The 15,351-nt window shown below is 42.3% G+C and overlaps 1 protein-coding gene and 1 long non-coding RNA gene across 8 annotated transcripts in view; one reads left to right on the top strand and one right to left on the bottom strand.

Moving 5' to 3' along the window:
• The window catches only part of sdccag8 (SHH signaling and ciliogenesis regulator sdccag8), a 52,704-nt gene that overhangs the window by 33,796 nt on the left and 3,557 nt on the right, over positions 1 to 15,351 (top strand). For both annotated transcript variants that reach the window (XM_026190099.2, XM_080287710.1), the window contains exons 15-16: positions 755 to 863; positions 2,275 to 2,406. In XM_026190099.2, the coding sequence (XP_026045884.2) occupies positions 755 to 863; positions 2,275 to 2,406 (241 nt within the window). The remainder of the gene's footprint in view (positions 1 to 754; positions 864 to 2,274; positions 2,407 to 15,351) is intronic.
• On the bottom strand, positions 4,930 to 11,089 carry LOC113034925 (uncharacterized). Of its 6 annotated transcripts, none has more exons than XR_013900901.1 (3): positions 10,526 to 11,089; positions 10,283 to 10,389; positions 4,930 to 7,361 (listed from the first exon to the last, which is right to left on the bottom strand). It is a non-coding gene; the product is annotated as an uncharacterized LOC113034925 (long non-coding RNA). The 6 variants fall into 6 exon arrangements; XR_003274261.2 differs by having other exon boundaries at positions 4,930 to 7,358; XR_013900899.1 differs by having other exon boundaries at positions 10,795 to 11,089.

The following is a 15,351-nucleotide window of genomic DNA, read 5'->3' as shown; positions in this document are numbered from 1 at the left end:
TGCTCAGTTTTATGAGCTGTGGCATTATAGTAAAAACATACTTGGATGATAGCTTAATGATTACGACATTAAGATATCGTCCTCACCTGTGAAAACTAGTCGCCCAAATCTTTTTTTTGACCTTTAGTATTTTATGTTCTCAGAGGTGAAACTGACAGATACAATCTTCAAATTAAGCCCCTCGCTGTTCCTTGTGTTTAAAACCTGCATACGCATAAAACATTTATTATGCTGTCAATTTTTTTGATTTGGCTCCACAGCTTAAAAATGTAACCATCATGTCCTTGTTACTGAGATTGTCCTTTTTACATATAGCAGCAGTTAATTAAAGGGAGTGTAACCGCTGTTAGGTAAACAACAGCTGCTACACTGTCAGAGCAACTTATTCAGTTGTGTTTAAGTATTAGATTGGAAATGGTCTAGTTAGGCTCAGTTTTGTTTTGGTCAGATTGGAGATTTATTTTGAAAGGACCTGAATACACATCTGTATCTCTATAACCGATGTGTAATTTATCATTCAGAAAAAGGTGTCTAATTCTTCTCTGTGTTTAGCTGGCACGTGTTGATATCATCATTAAAGCCAGTCAGCTACAGAATCACTGATGGCATTAAACTATGTTTGCATCCAAAATAAATAACATTTAATTTTTCAAGAGAAAGGTAGGTAGGTGAGGACTTTCACCTGTTCTGGAGGAACGTCACCTGTGGTGGTTAAACCTAAAGTGACTGCCAGCTTTCCCATCATTGATTACAGTTGGAGAGTTGGATGGTCTCCTGAGTTCCCAGAATTCCCTCATTGGGAGGCTGAAGGAGGAGTGCTGCAACCTGGGGACCAAACTGGAAGAGCTGGCTGAAAAAAGCAGGTGAGTGTTTCCTCTGTGTTTGAACATTTATTCGCTCAGTTATGCCTCGATTTTTTTTAAATTTGCCGTTTGCTTCCTAGCTCAGTGGCTTTTTTCTCTCTACATGAAACAGTTGTTTGCTCTGCCACTCTGTTGTTTATTCCCTCTATCTGCTGGACATCCATGTCATCATTTCACAAAGCATCATCTATCCAGGCTGTTTGAACAGAGCACGTCAACATACTACATACTGCTTTCCAGTCTGACCTGTTTTCTTGTTAACCTGATGCTACAGTAGTCACAGCAGGCCTGCCCAGCTCTCCATCTGGGCTGAATGCGTGTGTGTCTGTGTGTGATTGTCTTCTGGGTGTGTGTGTATGACAGTGACCCTGGGCTCAGTGTCCTGTCAGCTGTTGGAGCTGTGCTGCACATTAGTCACATGACAGCCTCCAATCTGGCCCTGCCAGACCGCACTGGCCTCACCAACCACAGGACACATGCACACAACACACACACCAAAGTACACTGTGTATTTTGTTTGTTTGGAAGGACGTGAGTACCAGGTACACGTATAGAGTTTTTGTAGGTACAGAGTCATGCAGACACACTGGCCTGAAGGCTCATTGTGTACATCTTCTGGATGTGTGCGTTATGTAGTTTAGCAGCAGCGTGGTGGTGTGTTTGGTGCCTCGGGCTGTTTGAGTTCCTGGAGTCTAAGCCCAACGTAGCGGTTAAAGTCCTGCTGGACTGCCTCACTCGGGCGAAGTGAGGTTACAGTGAGACAGTTGCAGGAAGATGGAAAAGAAAAATGATCATCTGTTTTTGGTAGTCCTGCTGACTCTGCACCTTTTATCGAGTGTGCTGCTGCAGATTGGCCAATGTAATGTTGTGAAAGTGACACTCACTACGTCTGGACATGCAGCCCGTTGCCTCTATTTTTATCCCTGCATTTCCTGCTGTTACCTCTACTGTTGATGTTAGGTAGGCAGAGTGGAAAATGGTGATCTTAAAACAGGCATGTTTGCCAAATTAGCCGAAGAGTAAATGAAGTCACTATTTATTTGTTGTTTTGCCTTTTGAGACTTCTATTTCCTGGATCAACATAGGCATCATGAACCTAGCCTGTTTTTGGACACCAGAGAAAAGTACTCAGGTGCGTGAGCTCTGTTGTGAGGCAACAATGCTAACCACTGAGCTACCTCGCTGCCATTTATTTGATGACACATACGTTCTCGTAAGATGTGCACACACACTGACAAAGACTCTGCTGCTATCTCTGCTGTTTCATTCTCTGGGACTACGCAGATATACTTTACTAAAAAGTCATATATTAGAGAAAAAAAGTGGATGATGAATTCAGTTTGTTGGTTGTATAATGCTTCGTACGTTGGTAGTGTGAATATAGCAGCTGTGTATGTGTGTGTGTATGCAGAAGTGAGCTGGAACAGCTGGCATTGGAGAAACAACACTTGGAGGAAACGGTGAAGAATCTGAGAGCTCGCTGCTCGGATATGGAAGAACAGTGTGTCCAGCACGGTCGCATGCACCAGCGCATGAAGGACAGGTGGGCGCATAACACACATAACTACACAGCTACACATACTGTCCGTGCAGCAGAGGGCAAAACATCTTCTGACATCTTTTTGGGGTTGTTTAATTTGTTCATTGGTCTTGTAAACTCCCCGTCAAGAATTTTATCTGATTGAAAGAGTCCCGTAAACATCAGTGACATTACATAGAAATCACTAGTGTTTAAATCACGAGTGTTTAAATGTTCATTTCTTTACATTTCTGCAGCGATGGAAGCGAGCCTTTTAAAAAAGGAAGCACAGTTTTCTTCACATTCTGTCCCCTCACCAGTGAATCTTCTGCACATCTGATGTTTATTTTTATATAAGAATTGTTTTAATTTTTTGTTGACATAGTGTTTTTTGTGTCAGCGCTTTATTCTCCTGCTGTCTGTACTGAGGCTGCACACACCAAGAGTTTCTGATCAGAAACTTTTCTCTTACATAACAGACAGGAGGAAAGTAAAGTAGTTATAGCGGTATAACTACGCGGTTGCGACTGTTCGCCCCGTTCACACGCAAGTCTCTCACAGCTCAACACAGATAATGGACACATGTTAAAGGGAAAAAAGTCTTAAAACGAGGACGTTAGGTACTTGTTTATCAAATTGCTCGTTTACAGCTGTGCTTCTTCACACCTCTGTGGCTCAGATGAGTTATGAAGTTAACAAGTGGGTAATTCGTGAGAAGTTGTGCATCTCGGCAGTGACTAAAACCTATAATAAGCAGCGGTAAGTTGATCTCTTGTCAGCGGGAGCTGACACACGATGCTCCCGTGCGCTTGTCACACTCTAATAGACTCTTAATTACACTGCAGTGAACAGTAAAGTGAGATTTGGAGGAATTTAGAAACCATAAATAGTCTTCAAGTCAAAAAAAAACATGGCAGTGTGCATTTTAAGAAAAGAACGAAGCTGATCAGAGTGAGCTGATGAACTGAGGAGTCAGTTAAGAGAAAATAAATCTGATAGTGTAATAGTTGAGTATTTGTATTTGTATGAAGATTTGTTGGGTTTCTTTACTTATGAAAGCTGCAGCTAAAAGTGCCTCCATCTTTGGCTTATGCTACAGTATCTGTACATGTGTATGCATGATGCGGGGGTCTCTTCCTCCTTAAGTGCGGAGCCCAGTTGGCGTGCGTCTCCACGGGGCGCCTGGCATACAGCTTGGCTCTGCCAATGTGGGAGAGGGTGTGTGGGTGTTGTTGCCCCACTCTGCAGGATCTCTACCCCAGTGCCCCCCACTTTTCCTCTTAACACACACACACTTGCAATCACGCTCACCCTTTTCTCCTGCTCCATCCATGACACTACATATTGTCTACCTCCCACCGGTGTTAACCTGTCGATAGTCACACGCTGCCAAAAAAACAAAGTTTACCAAGTCACAGCTGTCTCCTGGTTCTGTGTGACTCTTTGTGTGGTTTAGAGAAAGAAAAGCTATTTAAGTTGACAAGGAGTGTGAAGTATGAATATTCTGTACGTTTCTGTGCATATGTTGCTGCGGTATTTTGTGTATGTGTGTGTGCGTGTGTGTGTTGGTTGCTATTGCATGTTCTCAGGAGGTTTAGCAGAGCAGGAATGTGGCTGCCAAAAGTGGATTGGCTGGGAAGTTGGCACCTAACTTCTCTCTTCTCCCAACTGAACCACGATAATCACTCTTGGCATTTACTGAGTTTTATTTTCTGCTTTGACACTTAGTTTGTTGATGAATCCTCCTGATATTTAAAAATCTCTCAAGTTCAGTCCTACAAGAGGTCACTTCAGGAGCGACTGTTAAGCCGGCTGACCGCGTTTTTATTTTTCAGCCGGTAGAAGGTGTGTTTGTTTGAGAGTGTGTTTATACTGGTTTGACGAGTAGTTTTGGCATTTAGCTGCCTTTTTTTTTTTTTTTTTTTAAAAAGGTGCAACATAGAGATGAGGTAGAGAGGTGTGATTAACATTTATGATACACAATGCTGATACAACTTGTTTTTTTTATCTCTATATGTGCTTCTTTTTGAGGTAAACATTATAGAATGTATATCATAAGAGTATAAGAGAATAATATTTGTTGGAGTTTGGGAAGTTTAGCGACAGGCGCGAACTTTGAGATGTGGCTTCCGAGTGTGTGTGCATGCAGTTTTGTTTGTGCGCGTTTAAGCCAGTACGTCATCAGTTCTTTTCTTGTACTTGTTGTCGTGATCTTCGGTGTGCTTGCACGTCTATATGTCGGGTATATGTTCGCTGGTCCCCACAGGCCCCGAGTGTTCGGTGGGCGCCCCGCCGTGCCGCTCGGGGGTTAAGGTGTACGTGTTAACAAGCTGGTGTAAGTGGGTTCAATATCCAGCGCCCCGCCCCTCCCCACAGCCTCTCCATCGGCCTGCAATCTGTGCTGCGAAGAGCGGCAACAGCGCACCACGCACAAAACATTTGGAAAATCAGCTTGATTTATTTTTACATGGGCAAGCTGATTGCCAAACTACACAGGGGTTTTAGCACACAATGTTTTGCTGCACCATTTAATTATTTATTTTACTATTTCTGTGTTGTTGCTTTTTTTTTCTTTCTTCTTTTTCCTTTTTTCTGCTTGGAAATGAAGGAATGGAGCGGAGGGTGGAGAGATGGAGCAGGACAGCAGCGAGTTAGAGAAGATGCATAGATGCAAATGTTGAATTTAAAGCCTCTGCGATTATTATCATTTTTACCAGCCTTTTTTAAAAACATTTTGATTTAGTTTAGTGTATAATGTAGTTTGGGATTTTAGGTTTAAATAGTTGGTTTTTTTTAGTTTTCAAGAATATTTTATTTAACATTTTTGGTATTTGATCATTTTCAGATGCTTTTGTGTCCGAAAAATACAAACAACAAATCAGCCTTTATTAACTCATGACAGCCGATCATTTGTCAGTGGGCAGGTGATGTTTGTGAGTTTGTATTATGTGAAAACAACTTAATACAAGCATAAACGGAAGAAAAAAGATTTTGCTATAACTGTGACAAAAGTGAACATTTTGCAGTGCAGATGAATTAGTTAATAGAAACATTAAACTCTCAGTGCAAATCATGCATTTCTTAGTTATTCCAAAATATTTAAAATCAATACATAAATAAAAACGAGCATTTCTTTTAAAGCAAAGATATTATTAAAATCTGAAAACGCTGCATGAGTACATGTACAGCTGGCCCTGAAACTTTAATCCACTTTAGTCCATTTTAGTTGGAAATTTCTCTTAATAATGCAGCTTTAACAAGAAAAAGGAAAACATATCTGTCGATCTCTCTATATATGAAATAACCTTTTTCTAACAGAGTAATGTTTGTTGGGAAATGTGACTTTAAACTGTAACTTCTCCAGTTTTCTATTCATATTAATTATTTTTTCAGCTGTGGCTCTTCTGCCCTCCGTCTCCTCTTACCTCCCCCTTCTCTTCTTCTTATCTCTTTTCACTTTACTTTCCTTTCCTGCTCCAACTTTTCTCCTCTCCTCTCTTCTCCTCCTCCCCTCTGCTTTCCGTACTAAACACCACGCAACCTTTTCTCACCCCACAGCTGTTGGCAGGCTGTTTTACCAATTATCACTACGCATGCACACACTTAGGTCACGCACATAGACTCTCGCGCACATGTACGACGGACCAGCACAACACCAACGCTTGCTTAACCACGCATCGTGACAGCGGAGTGTGTTTGTCAGGCCTCGGTGCGCGAGTGCTGTAGAGGTGTACGAGCGCAGCTCACTGTGCAGTCCTTTAAGAAGAGTAGCAACATATACGCAGATGTGTCTGTAGATCCACAGGCTTCACTGGGCCATATGGCCTCCACGGAGAAAGATGGTGCTTGCGTCTGGAGGAGAGCAGAAGAGGGAGGGAGGGATGGAGCGGAGGATGGAGGGCCATGTGTGGCATGAGCTGTGCAAGCAGTTGTTGAAGTATGTATGCCTGTGGATGTGTGTGTGAGTGCATGCGTGTGTATGAGCGTGTGCGTTTGCACCAGAGGCTCCAGGAGATTGGTTAATGGAACAAATGGTCGCGGCGGGCCAGGGAAGAGGGAACAGGCTTGCTGCTACCGCGGGCGGACAGCGAGCCTCAGGCGAGGGCTGCTTCATCTGGGCTCATGCCACACACATACACACACCCTCTGTCAAACCCTCGTCTCTCCTCATCCCCCCGCTCCCAAACACACAGTGTGCTGCCATGCCGCCCCAGAAGCAAAAGGACGCTCGTCGCAAAACTTTTCATTTGCAAATGAAGTTGGCAGAGGCTGGGCAGAAGAAAACAGGACAGCTTTCATTTGTCTCATCTGTGTCTTCGCGCGTACACACACACACACAGATATTTGTGTGTGCGTGCATCTGTGTGTGATGAGTTGCCACTATGTGTGTGATCTATGAGGTACAGAGAAACAGGGGGACGATAAAAAGAGTGAGATGTGGAGAAAGTGAGGATAAAGACAAAGAAGGCCCAGTGTGAGGTTCAGTGACGTTAACGCCTCGTATTCATCTTCCACAGAGCGCTAATATTAACATCACCTCCTTACATTTCACATGCGTTTCTTTTTTTTCTTTTTTTTTACTGATCACACATAGCTGTTTCTTCACAGATTTTTTTAAAAATGGATTTTTATTTTTCACATAACAGCAGCCCCTTGCCTTTCAGGTTTTTATCATAAAGCACTGATCACAGGTAGGTAGTTGGGTAGTCAGAATGTGGTTTGTTAGCAGCTACTTTCCAAACATTTCAAATATTTAATTTAAATTTTAAATATTTACAAAAGCAAACACGAGGAAGTATTAACCGTTTTAAGACACTACCTCCATTTCGTTCCTCACTCATACTTGCGTTCTTACCTCTGGGTGGCGCTGATCAGTCGTCTCCCTCCTCCTTCATCTTCCTCTTCTTCTTTTCTCATCGTTTCTGTCTCTGCATGGCCCAGCTGGCTCCCGCAGCCGGGAGCGACTGCAGGGCGGCCTGCTGAAAGAGCATTGTCAAACGGTGGCTTTACAGCTCTGTCACACACACACGCACACACAGACGCACAGATTTGCAGCTCAGATGTCAGGCTGTAGCCAGAGGCTTGCAAGCTGGAGCGTTAACTGTGCAAAGCGTCACATCTCAAGCCCCAGTCAGTGACTCTAACACTACTTCATAAAACTACAAGTAGAAAACTCGAGCAGAAGCACCTGCCCCTTCTTTAGAAAAAATGTTAAAAGTAACATCAGCAGAAACACTTTAATGCCAGCAAAGCAAAAGCTCAAACACACGGCCTAAAACAGTCAGGAGGCCTCACGGCAGCAAACAACTCTGACGTTAAATAGATGATTTCCCAGCCTGCAGCAGCACCGACACCTCTGTTAATGCAGAAATGAAAGCAGAGACGACTTCTGTGCCCGTTCAGAGCTGTTTACAGCTTCGTCAGATCGTGAATATATTTCTAACATCCCTTCCTAAACTCTTTCCAGATTTTATTTTTAATTATAAATACTGGCCAGGAGCCTTTCATTTTACGCTGGTGAACTGCTGTCTGGGACGCTTTACGGGAATGAAAGAAAAAGCACCTGAAATGATCAAGGAAAATAATTGATATTAAAAATATGAAATTACATCATACGGAAGGTGATGGCACTGGGAGGTCTTAAGACGAAAAAAGACAGATTTGCCAAGTTTGTCTGTTACAGATGTTTTATTGGGTACAGCACAGCTGACGGCCTAATACTAGCCCCACTTTAGAATCTGCAATTAAGATTTTTTGCACAGCACTTTTCAAATTTTATTTTACTGATAATAACTTAATACTTATGTAAGCTGGATATTTATGGTTTTTGTTGCAATCAGCGCAAGAAGCAGACATGATGTTTAATTTCTTTTACTCTCAACTTTATGTTCACTTTAATGTAAAGCTAAAAACTGTAAAGTACCACAGCATGCAATGTAAATGTAGCAGTAATATCAAGTAATTGTATTTGAAAATTAAAAAAAAAACAAACCAGTAATAATATAAATGCTGTTTTAGTGTTTTTAAATCTCATATAAAGGTTTAAGCATGCATTTTTTCAAACAAAAATGCCAGTAAAAATCATTTTCTTGCACCTGTTAAATAAAGATTTCACAATAAAAGCATGATTAGTTAACATGACTTTGTAGTAACAAACACAAGAGAAGCCAAATTGAAAATTTCAATCAACAAAAAAGAAACATTTTTAAGAAAAGTATTATTTAATGTTGGTGATCACATGCTGAAAAGTATTTTTCACTTCATGCCGTGCTCTCAGAAGAAGCTGGCCTGACAGACTTTAGGTTATTATATTCACGCTGTTATTCAGCGTGCATGAATATAAATGTGTACACAGTGCAGTGCTCAAAGTAAAAGGAATTAAAACTGAACAGCTATAGGATCGCTGCCTCGTGTATGTTGTTCCTTTAATAAGTGCTGAATATTGGTTTTGCAGGACTGCGACAGATGAGTTGCAACTTTCATGTGACTGTTCATGGAACATCTGGCGGGCTAGTAACATCTAAGACACTTTTTTTTTTCTTCCCCTCCTGATCTTCACACTGTGCTCAGCACTGCAGGGGAACAGCTGTGAGCTGGAAACTAATGGGGGAAAAGAGCAGTTTTAACAGAGGCTGCTTCACAGATGATATTTTTTTTAGTTTGATGATTAGATGCCAATTCACCCGACATTTGTTTAATCGCCATTTCTGTCTTCACAATTTGACAGAAATGCGGTGCACCAAAGCCGCTCCAGTTAGAATGTACATATTTAAAGATTACTGGAACTTAGAGGATTTTGCAAATGATTTGATTGTTAGGATTTCTTCAATTCTAAATTACAGAAAAATATCAACTATATCCTGCTTTAGAAATTGCCCATAAACAATATACTTCTTTAATATCCAGTATATGTAATTTCTTTATCTGTTTATTCAGGGGATAGTGATCTTCTGTGTCGTGGATCTGGAAATGAAGACTGACTTAGCGTGTCTTTCAAGCGTGACGCTCACATGTGAAATCCGCTGTGCCTTTACAGAATAAAGTCTCTGGAAATTGCCAGGTGGCCGTAAACAAAAAGCAAAGAAAATCAAAAGACAGTGAGGGAATGCACGTCGGGCTCATCCCGATCAAAACCCCGCAGCGTCAGCGATGGCGTTCCCATGTCAAATGCACATGTTAGCGAGAGCAACAACTGGCGTGACAGGTTGGTGGAAGAGGACGAGGGGCATGGCCTTCAGGCACACGCACATATTCTCGAGTGCGGTTTTGTGCCAGCCAAGATTTAGCGGGAGCGCTGGGGTGTGAGGGTGGTGATGGTGGGCAAGCCTGGGGTTGGGCGAAATATGGTTTTGTGTTGTGCGTGTGTGTTTGTGTGTGTGTGGCAGCTGCAGCCTTCATGCCCCTGGCAGTGTTGTTGTAACCAGGCAAACCAAGGCCGTCTGCCTGCGTTCTTTACCCCCCTAGGCTCCCTGCCTGCTGCACACAGACACACACACACACACACGTAGGTTCAGAGATCTTTCATTGTCTTTAGATTTAATTTTTTGCAACATTGAGTCCAATTCTTTAGTTTTTTGTGATGTTTGAGCATGTGTTTTTTATCTCTCTGGTTTGCAGATTTTTGAAATGTACTCTTTAATTACAGCCCACGTTCGCCATCGCTGACAGATTTTCCTTTTTTTTACTCTTATTAAAAAAAAAAAAAAAAAAGTAAAATACCTGATCTCACAACCCAGTTTATGCAGGATAGCGTCAGTTTACTCTGTGGTTTGTTTTCGAGTAATTTTGATAATCTATGCACTGTGCGATAAATATTTTCTTAAAGTGGCACGCTCCACTGGCTGATTTGTTTAGTGATAGGAACACACACACATTCATAAGGGGCTGCTGAGTGACAGACCTGAACGCCGCTTCCAGATCTTCTGTATCTATTACAGTGTCTCTGTTTTTCTAACGTGACGTTAGCACTTTCCCTTTGGACCATGCCTTTAGGACATATGCTCCCACCTGTAAATAAATATGCAAACACAGACAAACACGTACACACAGAACAGAGTTTAGACACTAGCTGTGGGCTACGACTGATGTATACCAGAGAGAGGTAGCTGTGTCTGTGTTTGTGTGTTGTAATTAATCTCCTTACTAGCAGCAGTCAATAGAGAGTGCTGTGGTTTGAGGTGCAGATTGTGAGCAGAGTTTGATTATTGGGCTGTCAGGGGAAATTACTGCAAACTGCCTCCCAGCAAAACTTGCTTCTGTCATGTCTGCTGGAGAGCAGAATACACACTTAGTACCAGGACTGCTCTGGAAGCTGTTTTCAGGTATTTTAGGGGAATTATTTCAGTGTAGATGTGTGCGTTGTGTGTGTGTGTGTCAGTGAAGCGCTGGATCCAGCAGGTGGTGTCCTTTTACCAGGTCAGCGGGGAAGCTTCTCCTTCTCTAACCCCGGTCACTGAGCTGCCAGCCCGGCCATCAGCAGGCAGCAGGGGATGGTGACGGCTGGAGCTTGGAGCCTCGGTTTCTCTTCGCCCCCACCACCGCTCAGTCCGACACCTCACCTGACACCACAAACTGTCAGCCCTCGTTTTTCACCGGCTGCAGATCCCCTTCACCCAAACATCCGTTTATCTGTCCTCCCATCAGTCGGTCAGTGAATCCAAGCTTCCTTCTAACCAAACCCATTCCAAGCAGTGTGCAGAACTGAGCCAGCAAGCCAGCAGTGTGTGTGTGTGTGTGTGTTTGGGGGGGGTGTTCAGTGTAGGGCAGTGCCTGAGCATTAAGCCGTTTTAAGCCCTAATTAATGAGTGTGCCAGTCGATAGAGACCAGTTATTGGATTTGCTGCTTTAGCTGCTGGAAGGAGCGCTACCTTAATCACACACACACGCATATACACACATCCCCCCTAGGAGGCGGGGTTTCAAGGTGAGGTGAAGTGGATTAGAGAAAGTGTGTTGTGTAAGGTCAGAGGTTGGCGTCTCTGAGGGCAGACAAACTGCGTCTGTGGTTGTTTATGTCTGTGCTGGGGTCAAATCCTTCACTTACTGCATTACATAAACCTTCAGCTTACAACCTATAGCCGGTTTAAACATCTCGAGCCACGACCTGGCCGACTGATTTACTGGCTGCCTGCTTAGCTCACTTACCGTCACGTCAGGGGGTTGTGTAGAAGCCTGCTGGCATTTTACATTTTGTACAGCTGTTGCCATGTTGTTCAGAATAATTGTGTTTTGGATATATTAACTCCAGAGTGACCCAGTTATGCTTTAGGAATGGGTGATCAGTGTGTTGACAAAAAACAGCTACAAAGTTACTTTTGTGGAAGTGTAAAATGTAATGTAACTATTTAAAGCCTGTTTTAAACTGAAAGTAATGAAAATGCAGCACGTAAAAGCTCATTTTGAATTCATGGGTAGCAACGCAATAAAAACATATATATGTTGACCGCTGTGTTGCATCACCTCTTCTTTCAGAAACACTGCATGTGTGTGGGAGTTGAGACGATTAGTTCCTGTAGTTAAAAGTTCAGCCGGGGTCAGTTCAGGACTACAGGGAGGTCATTTTCTTTTCACCTGGACTCTTTTACTGCAAAGCCGCTCTGCTGTAATACGTGTGGTTATCTTGCTAAAATAAGAAAGTTTTCCTGAACAAGATGTCAATATTCCAGAACTTTGTCTGTATTAATGGCGACTTCAAAAATGTGCTAATTGAGTGTGCCATCTGCTCTAATGCCTCACATTCAATCACCGATGCTGGTTTTTGATCTCTGTGCTGATATGTTGGATGATCCCTCTCGTCGAGATGGTTTTGTGAGGAAAATCCCAGCAGATTAGCTGTTTCTGAAATACAGACCAACAACCACGCCACGGTCAAAGTCACCTAAATCAACTTTATTCGCCATTCTGATGCTCGGGTTAAACTTCAGCAGTTGTCTTGACCACATCTACATGCCTAAATGCAATTAGTTGCTGCCATGTGATTGGCTGATGAGATACTTGCGTCAACAGGTAGGACTATTAAAGTGGCTGGTGAGTGTATGCTAATTTAGACTAGTTTTTAGAAGCGTCCCTGAGTCGATGCACGGATTTCCACTGCACGGCTGTCAAATGCAGTGCTATCTGGAGGCCTGATTTTTGGCCTCCTCCCTACTTCGTCCCATTCTGCTCCAGAATCTCTGACTCTTTTAGTAGTACACCCCCAATTTTTTTTAATCGTTTTAGATAAACCTTACACCTTAAACATGGTGACTCCCCTCTCCATCCGGACTTTTTACATTCTTTTTATAAGATAGAGTCTCCAAGTGCATGTGTTTTGTAGGCCAGCCTTGCTACTAAACCTGTTTTCAATTAACCTAATTACTTTAAAGATATTCCAACAGGTGTTTTTCCCACTTTTTTTCCCAATTAAATAACGTTTCCAGTCTTTATCCAACACGTCACAGGGATCAAACTCAAAGAGAGCACACATTCTTTAAAAAAGAAAGACATTTTCTCAGTTTAAACATTTAGTATGTTGTCATTTCACAATGTTTATTTAAAGAGAGGATTTAAATGATTCAGACTCACATTTGAAAGAATATCCACATTTTGAAGAGGGATAGTTTTCAGATACAGATTTTAAAGAGTAGTGGTTTGTGCGTGGAAAAAAGAAATTTGATTAAGTTAAACTTCTGAATGCAAACAACAGAACTCTCTGTAGGACTAGAAATATTTTATTTTGGGTAATAAAGTTTAAGTTAAAGTTGGTATAAAATGGGATTTTTAAGATATGTCAGGTTTTGTTTTGTTTACCGTTGTAGGATGTCCTCTGTGAACAAGTTGTGGATCATTTCATAGAAATATTCTCCCAGCTTTAATCAATGAATGAATACATTTTCACTCCAGTGTCACATTTTTCTCCACTAGCAGACAAAGTGTAAAACCCCTGTTGGATTATAGAGTGGATTTCAAAGCGGGCCAAGTCATCGCCACAAAATCTCCCGTAAATTCTCTTTGATTTTCGGAGTGGTGCATCTACATGTATCGATATCAGAGGGCATGAATGGATAAGGACTGGCATTTTCCCAGCGTGACTCAGATTAGTTTAGTGGTGTGGAGCTAAAGGCCTTCAGTCGACACATTCCCAACACTTCCCTCATCAAACATTTACAGCTTCAGAACAACAGGCTCTGTTTCTGACCTTTAGGTGCTCCGCTGTGTGTGTGTATATGTGCGTGTGTGTGTGTGGCCGACATCCCCGCACTGGTTGTGTTTGTACCTTGTGTCTTCGCTCACCGCAGTGGGGCTGCTTCTGTGTGTGTGTTTGTTGTGTTGTTGGGTGACGTGGCGATGTCCTGCTGTGGTGCTGTGTGAAGGCGTAGGAGGTAGAGCAGAGTGGGAGGAGGGAGTGAGGGGGTGGTTGGTCAGGACAGCTTGGCAGCCGGCTGGAGGAACACCAGGCAGGGAGGGGAGTCATCGCCCTCAGCCTCCAGGACTGGACAGAGCCTCCAGGACTGGGATAAACCACTCAGCGGGCCCTGAGACAGGATGGAGGAGAAGGAGGAGGCTCAAAGAGGGAAGGTAGGGATGATGAAGAAGGACAGGCAAAAAAAAAGGATTAAACCCTGCAGAGCAGAGTGAGGACCATGTGGGTGGGGAGAGCAGTGTGAAGTGTTGGGATGTTCGCCTCCCCCGTCTGTCTCACACAGCCAGCACTACCACTGCCAACATGACCAGCAGGGCAGGGGCATCTGTCTCCCTCCCAGCTACCCCCTCTCTGTCTCTCTCTGCCCCGAGCCACTGCCCTCTTCATCCTCCTCTTCTTCGCTCTTCCTTGTCTGTATCCCCCCACATCATTGCTTTCTAATGAACTTGTTGAAACAGCGACAATTTTAGCTTATAATTCATATCAGAGTAATTAAAATTCCTCACAGGGTGCTTATGAGCTCTGAGAAGCTCTGCAGAGACCGATGTTGGTTTTTTAAATTCAAAAAGTGTAGCAGATACTTTCTTAACTTTATTAACCATTTTATCTTTCCTCCTGTCTCCCTCTAAGTAAGTAGTAAATAAAGTTTTAATACCACAAGTCTTAAGTAATCTATGTGATGTTTTCAAGAGGAAGATGAGAAATCCCTCATCCAAAAATAAGGATGGAGGACACTGTCAGAGCAATCTGGAACACTCAGCAGTGCTTTAAGCTGATCGTCTCCATGCCACATACACTGAAGCAGTAAACTGTGGTAAAGAAGCTCCAAACAAGTGTACAGTTTTTGGAATTTGGACATTTTTGTATTTAAAATCTCTTTTATACTGGTCTTTAAAAATATTTTAAGAATTTGAGATACTGGATTTATGATTATTCTTATTAGCTGCATATCAATATGTGAGCAGTATATAACTTCTAATGCTCCTTGAGGTGGTGCTAGTCTGTGGTTTGTAATCTAAAGGTCGGGTTCCTACACAGGAGAGAAACGAAAACAATAAATAAATCCTCCCACAAAAGTGTTTTATTCATTGAGAACTGGTTTAATCTTTAATATTTCATCATATTATAGAGGATTAACTAGTGGCTATTTTTATTTAATAGACATATCAGACTAAATGATACATTTCCTTTTGAAATCTAGCAGAAGTAAATTTAAAAAAAATGAAAATACATAAGTAAAGCATGAGTAATCTGAAGTTGTGGTACTCGAGTAATTGTACTTAATACTTTGAAGCATTGTTTTATGTGTGCAAAAGTCTCTAAATTATCCTAAAGTTCCTCATATAGAAGACAGAAATATGTATAATTTTATAGATGGCTGGTTAAATATGTAAATGTGCATTCCAGTGCTGTGACATCGCTCTCATTATCTCTCTGTGTGTGTGTGTGTGTGTGTGTGTGTGTGTGTGTGTGTAAATGAATGAGTTCACCACTGCATTTGAGGGGAGCATGGATGGATGAATGAGTGAAATAATGGGCTGCTGGTGGGAAATATCTCAACACACATT

This window comes from Astatotilapia calliptera, chromosome 13 (genome assembly GCF_964374335.1).
Source record: "Astatotilapia calliptera chromosome 13, fAstCal68.1, whole genome shotgun sequence".
NCBI lineage: Eukaryota > Metazoa > Chordata > Actinopteri > Cichliformes > Cichlidae > Astatotilapia > Astatotilapia calliptera.
The sequence above is the reverse complement of the archived record's forward strand: the minus strand, read 5'-3'. Positions and strand labels throughout refer to the sequence as shown.